We start from the raw sequence: 12,942 nt of genomic DNA, 5'->3' as shown, positions 1-12,942 counted from the left end.
GTTCTTGAAGGTGTGGCAGATTATGACCTTTGGATTTGACATCTTTGGCATGGCAGGATCTCACAAACGTACAATAAATGGTACTACCTAGCCGACGACATCTACCCAAAATGATCGATAATTGTGAAGCCAATGACCCTTCCACAGAGAAGAAATCTTGTTTTATCAGGTACCAGTAGAGTTGTAGGAAGGATGTCGAGCGGGCATTTGGTCTGCTTCAATGGCATTTTTCTATCATCCAGTACCCTTCTCTCAAATAGTCGACTGCTTAGATGTGGGAGTCAATGAATACCTGTGTGATCATGCACAACATGATCATCGAGAGTGCTCGCGCTAATCCAATGCATGATGATCATCCATTTGATTGCTAGGGTCCTCACGCTGAAGCTGGTCGACCGAGTCTGAAGCTTTTATTCCCATGCATCATGAAATCCGCAACGCACATGTTCATCGGTGACTTCAAGATAATCTAGTGGAGCATATTTGGACGAAGAGAGAAAATCCTACATGAGTTTTGATCTCTTTGAACTACTCGAGTTTTAATTTATTTAAATTATTTTATACACTATTGCATCCTGGTTTTTTTTGGTCTACTTTATTTAAGGATTGTGCTAATTGTATTAAAGCTTGTGATAAATGTCAACGCGTGGGAAAAATTGGGAAGAGAAATGAAATGTCTATAAACTATTCACGGTCATTTGATGTATGGGGATTTGACTTTATGAGACCATTCTCGTCCTCAACAACAAAACACACTCATATTTTGGTTGAAGTGTACTATATCACAAAGTGGGTGGAAGAAATCCCCACAAAGAGTGCTGACCATGCTACATTAATGAAAATGCTTAAGGACATCATCTTTCCCAGGTTTGGATTACCTAGATTTTTAATTACCTGATGGTGGTTCTCATTTTTGTATGGAGTCTTTAGGAAAAGTTTAGCTAAACATGGTGTTAATCATAGAGTAGCATTCCCATATCACCCACAAACTAGTGGTCAAATTGAATTAGGTAATAGGGAAATTAAACTCATCTTAGAAAAGACATTTAATAGAGCTAGGGATGATGGGGCAACTAAAATCAATGATGCTTTTATGGGGTGGGTATGTCTCGCTAATGTTCTGTATGGTTAAATAATATAATTTATTTGGCTGAATAATTTTTATGGTTGAATTGTTGTATGCAAATGAATTGTGTTGTGATAGAATTTATTGTTTTGTTTTTGGCAAATACCAAATACTACTATGCTGCATCTGGGTCAGCCATTTGGGGGTGCCATTGTGGGCAGTTAGAGCATCTCCACCGCCGGCCCCGGTAGCATTTTGGGGGCCGGCGTGGGTTTTGGGCTCGCACGGGTCCGCCCCAAACGACGTCGACTAGTTTTCGAGCCCAATAGAATCGCCGGCATTTCCGTGCCCCCCCTTGGCTAAGGGCGCGAATCGGGCGCGCCGGCGCCTCGCGGAACGACAGAAAACGAGCGTGGGCTCCGCCTGACAGCCAAACACACCCATTTCCCGCCTCCTACCCACGCCCGACCTGACTCCCACACCTCTAGATCGCCACCGTCGATGTCGCTGCCGTGCCCCTGCTTGCAATAGACACCCGCCGCATGTCAAGGAACCGCCTTCTATCGACACGGCTGCCACCCCCTCGACCGGCGGCCGCTGTTTCGCCCGGGACAGAGCTCGCCGCCACCGCGGCACAACCACCCCGCCCGCAAGGTGTTCTTCTGATTGCCGCGATAGACAACGACGACGAGATGATGGTGCAGCTGTTCACGAAGGAGCAGAACGCTGAGGCTGTCCGACGGCAACAACAGCAGCTGATTCTGACGAGCATGCTGCGAGTTCGCCAGCCTTTATTCGCCGTGCCTCGTCGCGGCAGCTCAAAGCCAGGCAAGAGGAGGAACATCGACCTACATCGTAAAGTCGGCGCAATGATGTTTGACGCCGACTACTTCAACGACAATGTGACTCATTCGCCGAAGGAATTTCGGCGCCGGTTTAGGATGAAGAAGGAGCTGTTCTTGAAGATTGTCTACGGCATCAGGGAGTACGACAAGTACTTCATGGGCAAGCAAGATTGCACAGGTTTGTGGGGCTTCACCTTAATTCAGAAGTGCACTGCTGCAATGCACTATCTTGCATACGGAGCTCCTCCAGATACAGCCAATGACTACCTACGGATGGCCGAGTCGACATGTACAGAGATTCTCTACAGGTTTTGCTGAGCCGTCATAGCGATGTTTGCTAAAGACTATTTGAGAGCACGAAGGGCAGATGATACAACTCAGATCCTGCAAAAGAATGCAACAAGAGGGTTTCCTGCGATGCTCGGAAGCATTGACTGTATGCATTGGGGCTGGAAGAATTGCCCTTTTGCTTGGCAGGGGATCAAGGGGCATACCGGTGAGTGCAGTGTCATTCTTGAGGCGGTGGCAGACTAGGACCTTTGGATTTGGCATGCATTTTTTGGCATGGCAGGAAGAAACAATGATATCAACGTGCTGCAGCGCTCTTCGGTGTTTGCCAGGCTAGCTGAGGGACAAGCTCCTGCCGTGAACTTTGAGGTAAACGGTCACGCATACATCAAGAGGTACTATCTAGCTGATGGTATCTACCCGACGTATGCCACATTTGTGAAGACAATTTCCTCTCCATCAAACGAGATGGAAGCCTATTTTGCAATATGCCAGGAAGCAGCACGCAAGGATTTTGAGCGTGCTTTTTGGGTGCTTCAGCAGCGTTTCGTCATTGTCAGGTGCCATGCCCTCACTTGGTCCGAGTCTCAGATGTGGGAGGTGATGAACGCATGTGTGATCATGCACAACATGATCATTGAGAGCGAGCGCGACGAACCTGTGCAGGATGATCAACCATTTAATTACCGAGGGCCACTTGCTGAGGTAGATCATGTACCCCAAGAATTTGCCGCTTTTCTTCAGCACAATGAAATTCGAGATGCAGGTGTCCATGTACAACTGAAGGCGGATCTAGCTGCGCATTTGTGAGCGAGGAGAGGAGCCGCTAACAATGCATGATTTTATTTCTATTTGTTTGGTTGTATGAATAATTCAAGTACTATTTATTTGTTTGATTGGTTGTATGAATAATTTAAGTACTATTTGTTTGATTGCATGAATAATTTAATTCTATTTATGTGATTGTATGAATTATTGAATATAGTATGAATAAAATATGATTGATATGCTGTTTCAAAATATTGTAAAAAGGAAAAAAAAGTTTTGGAGACCGCCGTATGGAAGACGTCGGTTTGGGAACAGCCTCCCCAAATAGAGGATGCACTGCCGACGATCCTGCCGGTGACTATTTAGGGCGACGCCGGTGAAGATGCTCTTAGCCCCAAAACGGAGGCGCCTTTGACGGTGCTCTAAGACCCGAGGAAATGGGTGAAGCAAAGGGGTACCTAGGGATGCATGGGAACGTATGCACCAGAGACAAAAAAGAAAACTTCTCTACAGCATGGCATGACCATTTCGTTGGGCATTGGTACAATTCGACAATCAGACCTGAGATTATCGCACCTCGGTTATTTTGAGATGCCAGACTCACACAATAACATCAATGTACCTTGCAACTTTCAAGCAAATGATCATGACTGTGACACGAGAAACTACCTGGCAGATGACATCTATACCTCATGTCATTTGGGGACGCCGCTAGGGTGTCACCAAAACCCTCTACTCTTTCAAAAGATGTCTCCCGTTTACAATCTTCTTTGATTTTGTAGCAGACCGGGAAGAGGCTGGCGAAACTTTGGCTTCCTGAATATATTCGATAATTGAAAACTGTGCTTTCTTTTACGAGACATTGTTAGCGTCTCCGAACCCTCGGAAAACCAAAACTGATCCCGGGTGCATATGCACCCGGTTTGTATAAAACATATTTCAAAAATATAAAAAATTTAGAAAAGAAATTTAGCATAGGGACATGTTTTATGTGTGCACGTAAAGTTTCACATAAAACCGACAATTTTTATACCCTGTGTAAAAAAGACAAATAATGCCTGGTGAAATAGACTATTTTAACACCAAAAATTTATCTTTTTTGCACAGGGCATAAAACATATCGGTTTTTGCTGAAACAACTTTGTGAACATGTAAGATGTCTAGATATACACGAGGCATTTTTATTCATATTTTTTTGACATTTGTAAATATGTTTATTTCAAATAAAGGGTGTATATGCACCCGGGTGTAGAAACACCCTGTCCTCCGAACCCTCCCCTATTTGTTATATACTATATAGAAAGATCGTCCACCAAAGCTAGATCTAACCTCTCCTGAGAGCTTCTAATTGTTATCTATTCTAAAACGTTGATCAATGGGGGAATGATCCCTCCCTCGGTTATACGTTGTTAGGTAGGATGAGACTCTCCCCGCGGATGGACGCTAGGATAATAACCCGGTTTAAAGTTCGTCCCTCCCTGCGAAATTACCGCGGGATGGGGATTTAAACCCGGGTGGGCTGGCTGCGCACTCGCTAACCTTGTCACTGAGCTAGTACTCAGTTCTATTGTGATCTATTCTGATTCAGTTCCCTAGAGTCAAGCCACATGTTTTTTTTATTGCGTTCATGTAAAGTGGACATCGCGGCATTAAACTTAGCTGCTAGTGCATCTCCCAGATCATATGTTCCATTCTGCACCGCTTTATCACATTTGTACAAGAAACTTGACGCTCCCACAAAGCTAATTTTTTTTACGTAAACGGTGACCAGACCTCTGACTCATTTGAACGATTTACAAGATGCAGCTAGAAGGGGCATACAGCACCCTTTTCACTGCCGTTGAGTGATCAAAGGTTCCTTTTATGTCAACGGATAGGAACACTTCTTAAGGTTGCAGGTGCCAACGCAAAAATGAGTTCAGAGAAGATGTTACCGTTGTACCAGAGCATGCATTTGTTAATCGTTACGTCTGTTACGGGCCATTCTATTCTTTGAGACACAAGCCAGTCCACCAAATGCACCTTTCACATAAAAAGAACGCAGTTTCTTTTTAACTATGTTGGTCACAATGTACAAAGATCAAGCCTCTTATCTGTTGCTGGACGCTGCAAATACCATGCTTGGCATCCAGGGAGAGGATGATCTTGTCTATGCCTACAGCACAATACAGCTGGGTACAAAATGAATGAGCTAATCTTCCCACAACAGCACACAAAAAAACTGACTATATGACTCGCGCAGACTTTACGCAACATTCACTATTGTGATAATGCTTCTATGTGCTCTGGATAATCAGTTAGTTGCTAAGAGGTCCACTGGTCAGGGACGGTGAGGAAGTACTTGGACATGGCTTTCCTGAACCTCTTCTTGTACTGCAACGGAGATATGACGGTGGGGGCTTCATTCTTCGGGCCACCTAGAATGCCTGATGCCTTCACCCAGGTCTCTAGCTGCTTGTCCCACGTGTACTGGCGCAGGTAATCGATGATGCCAATGACAAGTTCTTTCTTCTCCTCGTCAATTCCAACAAGAAGCGAGTAGTCCATGACATCCGCTGACTGCAAAGAAGACATGTAATATTACAACCATTATATATTGAGCAATACTACCTCCGGACTTATTTAATCGACGCGACTGTAGTGAAACGGTAAGCTAGTTTTGGCTCCCTCCGCGTCGATTTAATCCGACCGGAGGGAGTACATATCACATGCTGGGAGAAGATGATCTGTGCATGAGCTCCTAGAATGCCACTTATGAGTCACATGGCTTGTACTACAAATTGCTCCAAAAAAGTATATAGTGCAATATACTATTTTTTGGGAAAAATATATAATGAGGTGAGGAAGGAGCTGTATTAACATGATCATTTGGGGAACAAATGAATACGATTGTTCGAGCAAGCCGACGAGTGGACCTGGGTGGTTCTTGTTAGTCGTCAACATTATTTGGGAACTAAAAGCAAGGCATGCAGCTTGTGGAAGATGAAAATATCATAAAAAAAGGGCTGAGAAATATTCATTCCTACCTCCATAAAGTCAGTTGAACAGTAAGCACAAAGAAATATATACCCTCTGTCCCAAAATAGGCTGCGCAACTTTTTTCTAGATACGGTTGTATCTACACACTAAAAACATGTCTAGATACAACCGTATCTAGACAAACTTGAGCAGTTTTTTTTTGGAACAGAGGGAGTACAAAATACAAATTACACAAACTGTAATTGGTGCTAATAATGAGGTAACATAAAAGTTTATTAGATCTTCAATCTATGGGTTAAACAGTATGCACAAAGAAGTATAACAGCATACCGCAAGAAATGAAGTATCATTCCAGACAGCTCTTTCCAATCTTCGTTTTGCCCGGCTCCCTAAGAATATAGGCTTTGTATGCAATGCTTCTATGAGGTTTGAATCTAACAAGACTTTACTGTCGCCAGATGTGTAACGAGACCGTAATGAACCTTTTAGATCATACACCTTAGGTATCTTCCTTTGAAAGAAAAGATTCTCCATCACCATAAGATCCATCTTTACTTCCTTACCACCTTTCAAGCCCTTGACATTAACCTGAATTCAAGCAAAGCCAGCAAGATCAAATCTAGGAACATTGTTTAGTTTTTTAACTTAGCAGTGGGATAAATCATGGAACGGCAACTGAAGTACAACAAACCTGATATAAGCCTACTATTTTTGCCAGGCAAGTTGGGCTACCAGATGTCAAGGATTCCATTAAGTACTTGAAGTACTGAGGAGCAAATTCTACAAAAGAGTCCAGCTCTGTCTTGGTGACTTGTTTAATTATGAACCTCTCATCCAGTGTCCTTGCGAAGTAAACATTGCTTTTCCCACCTTGCGCAGACCATCTCTTGCAGCGACTCAGTGAACGGATGTAATCAATATCCTTTGGACAGCATTTCTTTCTAAGAGCAGCAAAATGCTTTTCAAAATAGCAAATCACAGAGAACTTTGCTTTATCTGCAGGAAGAGGAGTTTCATCATCAAAAGAAAACTTAAAATGAGTTCCCTTATATTCCAGACTGTCTTCTTGTGAGGGCAAGGGCCCCTCAAGTCCATGTCTGAACTCGTTGGCATTTGGAAGATGTGAAAAACTCAAAGATGAATTTAGTTTCCGTGTGACTTGATGCACATATTCTTGTGATGTCATGGCGTATGCAACAATACTGGTGGGTTCATCATCATAGACTGCAATAACAACATCCTCATTACCAATCTGGGGCAAGAGCAAGCGTGCCCGTCTTCAACCATATGTGAAACGGATGAGATATACGTGGGTGTACGAGTAAGAATAACACTTAGTTTCTCTATGGCCCCAGGTGACCTTTGAGAACAAGCCCTCCTTATGTTTGGCATTGGATCTTTTGTGATGCTTGTTAAACCCCCAAAGTACTCAGCAGATCTGAAGGACGACAGATGCAATGAAGTAGGAGCTAATCCAGTGCGTTCTCGCTACGGGATGCCAGTGTAGAATCAAATGAATGAATTCTAACTGGGGCATTCTTGTAACTTCGATTTTCCAACAAACTGAAGGATCCATTTTCATCCATGTTGGTGAAACCTTCTGAAAGATCATACTGTAACTCACTAGATCCAGTCCATGCCAAATCAATATTATCAGAAAAAATAGATGCAAGTGAGGGTAACCGCTCAACAGGTTCCATACCAATGGCAGCTTTAGTAGTTGGGTGTTCATTGTGTCCATTGAATTTGCTGAAGACCTTGTCAAGATCTTCTGTATCATCAACAGGATGATCGACCAGATCAATCTGCAATTTTTTATCAGGCATACTATACTCGCCATCATTCAAGCAGCCTTCTCTGGATAACAAAGATTTTCTTGGACTTCCTGAAAACCTTTTTGGACTTCCTGGTAAATGCAACAAGCATGTGGGTTTCCCAATACTTGTATCCACTTGTAGCAAATCTGTTGTCCATTCCTTCAGCCTGATGTCCAAGAGAATTTCTGTAGCAGGATTGGTCTTTGAAACATGACCATTTGTTACAAGAAGTGAATCTATGTAACATAGCCTACGATCCCAGAGGTAAGCATCAAGAATAAGACCACGCCTCAAGCGGTTGAGCTCCAGAATATCAATTGATGCCTGCAAGTAGCTATCTCTAATAACTGGTAAAAGCAAAATCTGCATAAGAAAAAAATTAAAACCAGCATAAGCATTTGCAACCCTCGATAAATACGTGTAAGATGAGAATAATCTGATAGCATCACCTCGTATTCATTTCTTTCCATTTTGAGCAAATCCTTCATCTCAATTATCTGCCTTTGAATACCAGTCTTGACCGGTTCATCCTCAATTAGAATACTCTTTTCAGTGCGATGGAGAAAATCAGATATCTCCCAATGTAAGGATTTCATTTGGCCATATATCTACAAAAAGAAGTACATGGACATAATATTTATTCTTCAGGACACAGCAAATTAGCAAACATGTACGATGGAAAAAATGAATATGAATCATAGATTTTGAAAATCATATACCTCAACTGCCACCGTTTTAGTCCAGTCTTGTGGACTGTGACAGTTGAAACACAATACTGATGGGGGGAGATTAACTGATAGAATATCGACAGGAGAATATCTGAAGAAGGCCACCATGTTCCCGTATCTGATAGATTAACAGGTAAGTTGAGATTTCATTTGAGGATTCAACAACAGTAATTTATAAGGGATATAGACGACGTGTACCCATAGAAACGAAGACAATCCCTCTGGAGAGAATGCCCACAGCTTGCAACTCGGTTAGCAGTAGCATGATTTGAAAAGCTTAGCTCCAAGAATTTCCCAAATGACAGGCCCCAAGCAGCATCTGACAAAATTACCCTTCGTGTAGCAGGTGGTACACCATCCTTAGGTTCACACTTGAGGCATCTATGCCACATCCATATCCTGCCATCATGCTCACCTGGCAACTTCTGAGACAGAAGACGCCTAACACTAATTGTTAAGCTCCCATGTTGATGAATATAGCACCTTACATGTGATTCAGATGGTTCTTTACATGTTTGACAGCAATATGCCTGATGATGAAGGACATAGACAAGACATTATGTTCAAATACTAGTGAAGTTCCAATGTGATACATTGAACATCATACAAATGAGTAAGAGAAATACCTGATCAAATAAGTCTTCCCGGAGGTATCTCCCAAGTGGCTTATCAAAGCTACCGTAAAACTTTATGCGGAAGAGCTGTGGACGCTCACATACCAGACTTTTGGGGATACAAGTGCTTGACAGGGAAACTAAGATGCTTTGATGGTTGTCAGCAGTAGGAATGTATTCACCAGATAACTCGGTTTGGTCATTCAGGTCTCTTGCAGGAAAGTCATGATGTGTTTGATGATTCCACTTGCCTACTTCTTGACATTTCTTCCCTGGTACCACATGTTGATTGTTATTGTTTGCAATGCGATACAATGCAGAGTAATACAAATACTGAAAGTGCATCACAGTACCTGAAGTTCTTGAATCACTATCCAATAAATCTGGAGGTATTTTACACCCACCGCATGAATCAATTGCATGGGATAAGTAATGATCAACAGGGGATTCAGGTCCTCTTTGCTCAACGGGCGATTCAGATTCCATGTGCTCAACAGGCGATTCAGATTCCCTGTGTTCAACAGGAGATCCAGATTCTCTATGCTCGAAGATGATACCTTTGCCTTCCTCATTCAAAGATAATGAACCAGGTGACACCGAATTTTCCTCAAGCATAATCCGTGAATCATCGCCTTGTACTTTCTTGAGTTTATGAGGCACATCAACACCAGCAGATGCAGCAAAATAGTCTGCATCACTTCGCATATCTGGCACCATTATCACAGGCCTCGAAGGAACTTTAGGAAGAGTTGCTCCTTCATCAGCAAAGAATGATGTTTCCAGAGAAAGGTGATAAGCGGCAAACACTGCAAGTTGGACTGCACGCTTAATTTTCTTTAGTTCCTCCCTACAGGACCCTCTCAGTAAAACCTAAATAAGACAAAATTATTAGAAATTAGAGATCTAATAAAATGTGTGAGAGAATCAGAATTTCAGTTTCGAAATAGTTAACATTAGTAATTATATCAGTCATCTAACAACCAAGTGTTTATTGCTTGATGTTAGCAAGATGGATGGAATCAAATGTTCATGGAACAGCAAACAGATACTTACTGTGCAGCCCAAACGCCTTGGGCAGCCTTCAAAGAACATCAGCGTCTTTGTTGACCTCCTGTTTGCCTGCTTTCCTGATGGGAGTTCCAGAACTCTCTGCACCTTGAACATTTCACATTGGCCTAGCCTTGCCGAAGCAATATTGTCAATTGATGAGGCAATCTGTGCTCCAGTGCATCTTGATATCCTCTCCAAAAGCGGCCTCTTAACATTTAAAACTAATGAAATTCCTTTTTCCAAAAGCTCTTGGGCATAAGATGAGACACTTCTCTCAACTAGCAGCACATTTGGTCGGCGAGATTCTATCTTTTCCACAATCCTTCGCAGATGCTCCTTCTCCTGCATTAACAAGATTTCTTCAGCAAAAGCAACATAGTAACAACAACGGTAAGGAAGCAACTGAGTAGTAAGTGCAAACCTGTTCCAGTATATTGTCAATAGACGCTAATTTATTAGTGACCCTCTGATACTCAAGTGCTCCTCCTAAAATGAGCAGTTTCGGATTCTTATGCTCAGAGATCATGCGTTTGTGCTTTAAGTTCTTGGAACAAACAACTCCTCTAATAAGATTGCTGCATAGAAGAAACTACCTATGAGTTTCACATGTGGGAACTGGGAAGTATAATCATGTAAGTAGCAGGAAAGGTAACATACCTATCAATCGGATCCCCGGATGCTATACATTTGATCTTTACATAATCAGTAGGATCCATGCTGCCACCTTTCTTTGTATTTGGTCTCACATAACTAGCAGCTTGCCAGGATAAGGTGGACACTATCTCAAGCCAAGTTATGCAACCATCATCATTTCCCACACTAATACCTTCTCCATTCAGTAATTGAGCCACTAGAGCTCGAAAATGGCCAAGTACAGCATTCCTCAGACCCTCTTTATGAGCTATCTCGGTGACCATGCCAACACCAACTGTTTGGTTAGTGTTAAAGCAGCCAAGAGCAAGAAGATTGCTCGACTCCTCAACCTCGTCATCCTCGTCGTCGAATCCAAATAGTCTCGACTCCGCGTCATCACCCTCATCTTCTGGCAGTGGTGGGCACCAAATATTGGCATCAAAGTCAACCGGATGTTCAGCTGTGTCGCCTTCCACACAGCTGCAAGTGACACTGCCATATAGCTTAGTACCATGGCCATGAGAATCCAGGCTGAAACGGCCGTTTCTCCTGGACGATTGCGTGCCGTCATTCTGCCAGACCATCCAGGTCGGGCTCTTCAAGGGGCTTAAGGTTGTAGACCGGTTGAGCTCGTTAGCGGTACTAACAGACTCAGTGTCCGAGAAGTCGTGTAAGTAGTCATTCCCTGGGGTGAAAAACTGAACCCCGGTCTCGTCATTTTCCTCGCCATCTGCCCTCCTGCATCCATGAAAACCAGTTCAATCAGTCAATCAATTATATGAATACAAGGTCAACAAACATAATCATCCATGAGAGTTACTTCCGCTAGTCATGAACCAGTCACCGATTTTCCTTTTCCCTTATAATAATCCATCTAGCACGCTAGTAAGACGTTGAGGTGATCGGGTTGCTCAAATTTCAAAACACTAAGAAGCAAACTCTCTCCGCAATTTTTTGTTTGTTTGTGAAAAAACGGCACAATAAGCAACCTGAATCCCATCTCCCTTTTCCTCCATAGCAAGTAATAATAAACCACATAAAAAAAGTAACAATAAACCAAAATGAAAACAAGGCGGTGGAACCGGAGGCGTGCCACCCTACCTGACAGCGTGGCAGCGGAGGAGCTGCGGCGAGGAGATCTGACGGCGGACGGCGATGGCGCGCCTGCCTCCGGATCTCGCGGCGGCGGGCGGCGGCGAATCCGCCGGGGACACGTCCCCGCTGCGCGGCGGCGTCGGGGGCAGCGGCGGCGGGCTCGCCCGGCGGGGTTCTTCATTGGCGGCGGGGGCCGTGGAGCCGGTGATGAGGGCTCGGAACTTCTGCACCGCCCCCAGGACCGAGAACTCCACCACTCCCATCGCCGGCGTGAATTCCGCTCCGAAAAAAAGGTTTTTTAGGAAGGAAAACAAAGAACCTACAAAGGTATGCTAAACAAAAAAAATCTGCGCGCCTTGGCGTCCGCCGAGGCTAAAATTCCTCTCCGGCGACGAGAAGGCAGCTAGCCTAGCGGCGGCCCGATTCGAAAAACGTGCGGGGAATCCTTCTTGGTCGACTTTGTGGTAGTAGTGTGTATGTGCAAGAGGCAGCTAGTTAGTGGGAGGCATTTGGGGGTCAGCCAATGCCCGACTGGTCAGGGAGCATAGGTCGGGTCGCCGGCCGGCCGTCGTGCGGCTGCGCTACGAGCGCGCCAGGGCGGGTGCTGCCCGGGGGTTGGCGCGCGGGATGACGACGTAGAGGGAGGAGGGCATGGCCGTGGAGGAGTCGGGAGCTTGAAGAAGGAGGAGAGGGGAAAAGCTTTCGCCTTTCGGCAATGGCGGTGAGAAATGGGGAGAGAGAGGTAGTAGGAGGGAAGTGGGGGGTGGGGTCTTTAATTGCGGACGGAGAAAGAGTGTTTTCATTGAAGAGAAAAGGATGGTATTTATGGCTGATTACTGCAGAGATTATGTGTGAATATTCCAGCAAAAAATTACAAGGTTCATCGAATTAAAACGATACGATTCTCATGGAAACAAATTCGAGATTCGTAGGAACGTTGCAGATATATATTATGAGTATAGAAGGTTCGAATTAAAAAAAGATACTGTACGATTCCTTAAGCAATCAAATTTGTGATTCTCGTGGATGCACATGCTAGGGACGGACGGATAGGATACG

At 44.0% G+C, this 12,942-nt stretch overlaps 1 protein-coding gene across 1 annotated transcript; it reads right to left on the bottom strand.

Moving 5' to 3' along the window:
* Window positions 1–4,997: 4,997 nt before the first annotated feature.
* LOC124655308 (putative 1-phosphatidylinositol-3-phosphate 5-kinase FAB1C) lies at window positions 4,998–12,440 on the bottom strand. The gene is given in 14 exon segments (XM_047194510.1): window positions 4,998–5,526; window positions 6,277–6,534; window positions 6,638–7,218; window positions 7,221–7,436; window positions 7,439–8,126; window positions 8,213–8,371; window positions 8,483–8,609; window positions 8,690–9,021; window positions 9,118–9,377; window positions 9,459–9,975; window positions 10,159–10,497; window positions 10,577–10,730; window positions 10,813–11,526; window positions 11,890–12,440. Coding segments are annotated over 14 exon segments (4,857 nt in total). The 5' UTR covers window positions 12,147–12,440; the 3' UTR covers window positions 4,998–5,271.
* Window positions 12,441–12,942: the final 502 nt, after the last annotated feature.

This window comes from Lolium rigidum, chromosome 1, assembly GCF_022539505.1.
Source record: "Lolium rigidum isolate FL_2022 chromosome 1, APGP_CSIRO_Lrig_0.1, whole genome shotgun sequence".
In the NCBI taxonomy this organism is placed as follows: Eukaryota; Viridiplantae; Streptophyta; class Magnoliopsida; order Poales; family Poaceae; genus Lolium; species Lolium rigidum.
Note: the sequence above shows the minus strand (reverse complement) of the source record. Positions and strands in the feature narration are given on the sequence as shown.